The sequence below is a fragment of the Berghia stephanieae genome, chromosome 1 (genome assembly GCF_034508935.2).
Source record: "Berghia stephanieae isolate SIO BIC M18660-M18661 chromosome 1, UCSD_Bste_1.3, whole genome shotgun sequence".
Lineage (NCBI taxonomy): Eukaryota > Metazoa > Mollusca > Gastropoda > Nudibranchia > Aeolidiidae > Berghia > Berghia stephanieae.
In genome coordinates this window covers 82,662,126-82,669,625 of record NC_088360.1, presented here as the reverse complement: position 1 = coordinate 82,669,625, position 7,500 = coordinate 82,662,126, and the positions used below count along the sequence as shown (strand labels likewise).

Below are 7,500 nucleotides of genomic sequence, written 5' to 3'. Positions count from 1 at the left end.
ACTAATTTTTAAAAATGAAAAAACAAACAAACAAAACATGAAAAACAAAACAAAAACACAAACATCTGACAGACACACATTCTTGTCTGAAAGAATGAGGTGAGAAATGACTAGATATAACCTTCCCCCTGATTGACAAAGAATTAGCATTAAAAAATCGGTGACGTCATTCGAAATAATTTCATGACATGGAATCGCAGCCTTCGTAAGCTCATAGCCTGACACGAAACATTACGTTAAAAAAACAAAACAAGGCCAGACCACCACAAGAAAACAAATCGTGAGTTGTATGAATTCAATAGTTCAACAAATGGGATCAGGTGTTTCCTTCAGCACTACAAACGACAACTCACTAGGCTCTGCACAAACTAGTCCTAGTAGGTCCTAATGTCAGGCTATTGATGCTATGCGTTTAGGTAAAATACTCAGAACACCCTACAGTCGGATATAACTTACAGTAAGTCTGACTGATATAATTTAGTGAGAACTAATCATTAAAATGGCTGTCTAAAAACAATAACAAAAAGCTGAGTGACGTCAATTTCGTTCCATCTATAAATTAACGAAGGCTAAATTAGAATCTAATTCAATCAGCATCGATGACTTTTTCTTTCTTCCTATCTTCCATTAACAAAAAAAAAAAAAAAACATTTAAAAAAACCCACAAAATTTCAGACTCAAATTCACTCCTTTTTTCGCCTTATAATGCTTCTTTGTCGTATAACATTAACATTTCATGGAGCAGGTAACGAAACAGGCTGCATTTCTTAAACGGATCATGGTCTTATTGAGAGGTATCGACAAATATCCACTCATTCTATCATCCCACTCGTATAACGCTATAGTTAGTCCTGAGTTTTACCTTGAGACTCGGATGTTAATTATTTACCACACTGCAAAGATCGTGTCTTACCTGCAAATTTCAGGTTTATCTAAGCCGAGACAATCTGTCCTTCTGTTGATTGAAAACAAAGAATAAAAGTTAATATGAGGGAAAAAAAAAACAAAAAAACAAACAACAAAAAACAAAAACAAAAAAACAAACAAACAACAAAAACATAAAAAGCAAAAGCAAATAAAAAGCAAAAGTAAATAAAAAACAAGCAAAACAAAACCCAAAAGAAAAGACAAAACAACAATCGCCTTCAAAAAAAAAAAAAACAACAACCAAAAACAACCAAACAACCCCCCCCCCCCCCCCAAAAAAAAAAAAAAAAACCAAAAAAAAAAAAAAAAAAAACCAAAAAACCCAAAAGAAACAAAAGCAACAAAAAAGAAAAAAAACCCCAAAAACTCTAACACAAATACCGCTGAAATAAACAAAACACAACCCCCAATATAGAGAATAGAGGTGCAAGAAAAAAGGAAAAAAAAAAGAAGAAAAAAGGAAAACTTCTCAGAGCTAGCATGGTCCAAAGCTGCCCCCCAAAAATATGAAACTCCCTGCAATCGGCAACACAAAACGCTGCAACAGTTTCCTTTTTTACGTATGCCCTAGAGACTGAACTCAACATAATTTGCCCGTTGTTATTTTACACGATATTTTACTTTATCAATTTATTTGTTAAGGACATTTGAGTCTGGGTCAATGGAAAATGATTTATTATTGCTATGAATTATCAAAACAAACAAAAAACAAAATAACAAAAACAAAAATAAAATAAAACCAATACAACCCCCCTCACAAATAAAAACACCCCCCTCCCCTCAAAAAAAAAAAACAAAACAAAAAAACGAAAACAAAAACAAAAACAAAAACAAAACGAAACCAGCAACACATACAAACAGCCGAACAGAACAAAAGAAATATCACACAACTTTTAGGTAATATTGTTTAAAAAACAAAAAAAAAAAAAAAAAAACAAAAAAAAAAAAACAACCTATAAATACTCCGCCAGACAATCCTCAGATCGAATATGCATATTTTCTCAATAGAATATACGCAGACACCTGTTTAGCTGGGATCGAGTGGGGTCAAGTACTTAGTACTCTGTGGTACCCGATGAGCTTGAAGTCGTCCTCCATTTTATCAGGTAAACGTCTCGCTTGGTATGACCAACGTTTCCAATTTTTATTCGTTAACTTTCTTCTCATGACCCTCGTGGAGTACAATAAAGTGGGATTCCCCTTATTATGAATTACGGCAACTTGGATATTCTGGTATTCGAATAACCGGATAATGAGGGATGAGAGTTAATCAAGGTTGGAATAATGTGTAATCAGGGCCATTCTGTGTTCTAAAAATCTTTGTATTTTCAAAACAATCTTCTGTAATATTTAAAATTAAAAAAAAAAAACAAAAAACGTATTTCAAATGAAAACTTCAAACCCCAATTTTATCGTCAAGCTCTGTACCTGACCATTACATTCCCTTGGAAGAGACTATTTACTCATATTCTCTCATCCCACTCAGGTGTAAAATGAATACCAGCCCAGTGACTGTTAACTCTGAGGATAAACATGTAAGGCACAATGTCTCGTTCTATATTTTGGGTGTTGCTGCTGGCTTGGGACCCCTTGTAAAGCGGTTTTAGCACATTGAGTGAGAGCTGCACTATAAAAAAAGCTCACATTTTCCGAGATATAATCTAAGTGACGTGGAATAGCGCCATCAGTGTCTGGATTCGAGATTATGCAAACATGACGAGATAAATGCAAGCCACACTATCTTATATCCTCGATTCAAACCCTAGTGCACGGGTGATAACAAAGGCCGAAAGAGAACAGAAACAACGCAATTCGCAAAAATCAACTGAAATTCTCGGAATAAATTTCAATTACTACTATCCGTCAAAAATCATATAAAAAACCCCATTGTATTACAAACGTGACAAAAGCTCTTAAAATGTTTCTTTTCAGAAGTTGTACGAGATTTGAAGGTCATTTCAGGGCAAATTTAAAAAAAAACGGGTTCAACAGAAATCAGAAGTGACTGGGAGAGCATTACATCCCTGTCGCTGATCCGAGACCACTTTAAAGTCCCATACAGCCACCGCCACAGGATCGCCTCCAAGATGGACACAACAAGATTACAAACTAACATATTACACAGTAATGCATGGCGACAGGTTTGGAGGGTGGCTTTAATAATGTCACAAATCAATGCGAGCGCTATCGGCAAGTGAGTTGATAAACGTGGTACAACAGCATTATAGTGTAACCTTCATATACTGCTGCTGCTATCAATGCTGCTAAGACGATAAAAGATGCGCTACTTTCCTTCCTATTCAAACCAAACTTTTGCCATTGTTGTTGAAAAATCCATTTCCTTTGCTGCAAGCTTGTAAAACTTGTAAAAAAAAAAAAACTAAAAAGAAATCCAAGAGCTAATCCCGGAGTTAAGTGGTACACAACCCCAGCCAGCACTGAATTGCTCGTTTGTTTTGCAGTACAGAAACTTGAAAACGAGATCTTCCTCCTTTGAATCCAATCCTCTTGTATTGAACAATTAAGCCAATCACCAGTAACGCCATGTCGTTTTACAAAAGAACTTTAGAATTTCCAACAAACGAAGCTCACGTCAATTACTAAGAGATGAGCAGCGAGTGAAGACAAAAAACTAGCCCAAAGTGAAAAATAACGAGTGACAGCTTACATGTTTTTGAGCCGCCGTATTAAACAAATGACAATCGCCGTTATGTCAATCTAATAATCCAGAAAAGACCACAAATAAATAAATGAATAAATAAATAAATAAATGAATAAGTAAATAAATAAATAAATAAAAACAACAAAGGAAAAAAGAATCAAACAATTAAAAAAAAACAACAAAAAAACAAAAACGAAACAAACAAAGCAACAATACAAAAACAATAAAAAATCCCCTAGAAAATAATAAACAAAAACAAACAAAACAGTACATCCTATAGCAAGAAAAAAAAAACCCCAAACAAACTCGCCTCTCCCTCTCCACGAAACAACGCAAAAAAACAAAAACAGCCTCACATATAGAACAAATACTCACATTAAATATAAAAAACAGGGACATCTTACATCAGCCTGATATTAAGTAAGGAATTATTCACGTACATACTTTACTAATTAACTCTGGAGTAAATGAGTACTTTGTAGTGGGAAAGTGAGACGTCAAAGAAGTTCGTGTCACATTGTTACAAATGCCGAAAACAATTGAAGAGTTCTTTCCTAAAAAAAAAAAATAGGGTACGCAGCCGTACTCTGAAAAAAAAAAATGATACTAAGCTGCCAGAAACTGTGGACGGTAAAAACTAATAAACATATATGAATAAAACAGCTTAAAAATTAAGAATATACCAAACACGGAACATTTTGGGCTCAAAACCCGTCAAAAGTCAACAACAATAAAAAACAAAACAAAAAACAATGAAAACAAATACATTTCTTTAAAAAAACCAACCAGACAGACGACAGTGAAGTTAGAAGGGTTTTCGACAGTGAAGTTAGAAGGGTTTTGAGCTCGAAACGTTCCGTATTTGGTATTTTGTATTATTTTGAGGCTGTTACGTACATTTTTGCTTAATACTTTGTGAAAAAATGCATTTTTAAATCATGGCTTTAAGTCCCGGGTTTGAGGGATTTTGAAAAGATGAAGGTCATTTTAATCGACCGATATTTGAAGGACGAGATTTCTGGCCAAATTTTTAAATAATGGTTTAACAGAATAGGGCAGTATAGTGGTAGACAGAGTTCCTTTTCCTTTTATGAATTTTTCTTTTGTAATTTCATGAAAGTCTCCGCTTTACCACGATGTGTATTTTACCTAATAATCCATTTACTTGTGCGATGATGATGGTGATAATGATAATGATGACTTTGACGATGATGATGATGGTGGTGGTGGTGAATGAATAAACATGAAAATTTAGAGAGCGAATTTCCATGGATGACACTGTCTCGAGCGCTTCAGAATGTTTCATTTATCACTCCGCAGCCATTTGGACCCATATTTCCATTTTATACAGTTTTTAATCGCCTGTTAGGCATCCATTTTGTATTAACGCTCTTACAATATCCGTCACCGCCTGTTGCATTCCCACCCGAGTCGAGTGATGATGATGAGAAGGAGGGCAAAGTGAATGATAGAATTATTTGAATGATCGAATAAGGTGGATGAATAAATGAATGAATGAATGATTGAATGTATGAATGAATGAATGAATGAATTAATTAATGTAAGAATGAATAAATGAATGGATGAATGAATGAATGAATGAATGAATGAATGAATGAATGAATGAATGAATGAATGAATGAATGAATGAATGAAGAGCAATACACCAAACAAAAAAATAAAGACTCACCAAACCACCGACTTTCTTGGCTCTAGTAGGAGGCAAGACTGACTTGGACCGTATCCTTTTCACTTTCTCCTCTGCCTCTTTGATTCTATCCAGGTCGAAAAAACAAGACAACAAAAACAACTAAGCAATGATGTACGTGAAAAATGGGAGTAGGAAGAGATGGGGATGAATATTTGAATTGAGTTGGCATGAATAAATATGAAATAAACCCCGTTTTTTGGTGAGAAATGTAGAAAGATTAGAACTCTGGGAACATGCATCTCCAAATCATTAAAAAAAAATTGAAACAAAACAATACATTCAGAGCATAATAATATTCTAAATTCTCTCTTGGTACACTGAAGTCCTTCAGAGCCATAACGATCATGACACCTGAGTTTACCCCAATTTTTAAAGCTCAAATAGACAATATAACAATTGCTTGCTACCCGCTGGAAAGGCCGTTAATCTACTGTAAAGGATTTCCGCAAGATCTAACAGACCCGCTACCCCTTCAGCAGCTCAGTGGAAAGGGGGAGGGGGTGTCAGAAAAATACATCTAAACTTCTCCTGGGATTGATCTAGATCCCTTTGAAAATGGAAGTGAGTGCTTTACTGAGTTATCGGGATCCCTCTCTTGTTACATAACTTCTTAAATAACAATACAAAAATACAAAAGGTTTTGAGTTTCGCTTTAGCAGCATAACTCATTGTATTGCATGAAATCATTAGTCAGGGGATGGTCACTAATAATGAATGAATAAATAAATAAATAAATAAATAAATAAAATAAACAAATAAATAAATAGATAAATAAATATTACAAAATACATTTACATAATTTCATAATATAGTAAATAAAACAAAATCAGAATCTAGATAAATACAAAATTAATAAAATTCATAAGGATAATAAATAATACAACTAAAGAAGGCAAGCGTCCACCAACGTTTCGAAAATAATGAAATACTAATACAAGCACATCAACCAGGTCATCACCGCTACTTTCATGGCCAAGCAATTTTTCTTTTCCTTTTATTAATATTTGGAAAAAAAAGAAACAAGGAGCCTAGTAATTTCAGAATGTTTCGCATCTACCTAAAAAGTTCAAAATTCAAACTCTTCCAAACCCCCTGACAATTTTAGACACTGCAATTTCAACAACAACAAAAAATAATGCAAAGAGAGATAATGCACGTTCATAAAGATTTTGTAATATAATGATTCTCAGAGATTGTCTCCCCTTCTTCGCTGACTAAAATATGAATATAGAAGCCAGTTGAAAGTTTCATAGAAAAAGCAATGTAATATGTATATACATCATAGGGTTTTATCAGTGCTAAAATAGCTTTCAGCTATGTGTCATAGTAACTTCTTAATGAGACACTTGAAGTAATTAAATACAAATAAACATAAACATTTATGTACAGCCCATTTCCACAAATACACAATGCTCAAAGAGCTTTTAAAAACATTAACTAGTACCCCAGCAAGTCGCACAGAACCGAATTTCTACCTCTTAAAAGTAAAAAATTGCAGAGGCATCCTTTTTTCACACCCACTCGAACAATATCCATTACTGCCTAGAGCCAGATAAGATATTTATTCACACTTCAGTCGAGTGGGATACTGCCCAATCCAAAAACATAATGCTGGGGCCAGAGTTTACTCATCATTGTGAACTAGTCTCTGAACATGCCACTGAATACGTTCAACTCACAAGAATTAATAACAAAACGATGCACCATCTCCTTAAGCAACTGACGATATAACCACTATTGTTTTCATATCAATAACCTATCTAAGGGAAGGACACTCTGAACTAAAACTGCCACTACCTTGTGGGAAAGGCCTGGAAGACAAAAGGCTATGGTAGCACAACCTTAAAAAAAAAGAAAGCTGAAGTCGGGAGTCTTTAAGCTGAAAGATGCGAATAGTTTGGAAAGGCGTAAAACACCACACTCATAAATATAGACACGCAACTCAATCCCTAAATGAATAGCAGAAAACAAGAAATAAAAAAAAAAACAAAAACAAAAAAGAGCTTGATATCTCTTGAGCACTCAAAGACGAGGCTTAAGGGATGCACTCATAAAAACTATCAGTACTCACTTTAACTTCATGAGATAATGTTGTTCTTTCTTCCAGATGTCCTTAAAGTCAGAGCAGAATGCCAGCCATAGTGAAAAGAAATACTCTGGTGTCACTTCCTTTTCGCTGCTTTTGGGTTTGATGTAGAAA

General features: G+C 34.4%; 1 protein-coding gene across 2 annotated transcripts in view; it reads right to left on the bottom strand.

The window, feature by feature from the left end:
* LOC144959144 (uncharacterized) overlaps positions 1-7,500 on the bottom strand; it is a 94,354-nt gene that overhangs the window by 14,669 nt on the left and 72,185 nt on the right. For both annotated transcript variants that reach the window (XM_078891632.1, XM_078891641.1), the window contains exons 14-16: positions 7,372-7,500; positions 5,280-5,364; positions 914-955 (exon numbers count right to left, since the gene is read on the bottom strand). The exon at positions 7,372-7,500 is cut by the window's right edge and continues 21 nt beyond it. In XM_078891632.1, coding sequence (XP_078747758.1) covers positions 929-955; positions 5,280-5,364; positions 7,372-7,500 — 241 coding nt within the window. In that variant the 3' untranslated portion in view covers positions 914-928. The remainder of the gene's footprint in view (positions 1-913; positions 956-5,279; positions 5,365-7,371) is intronic.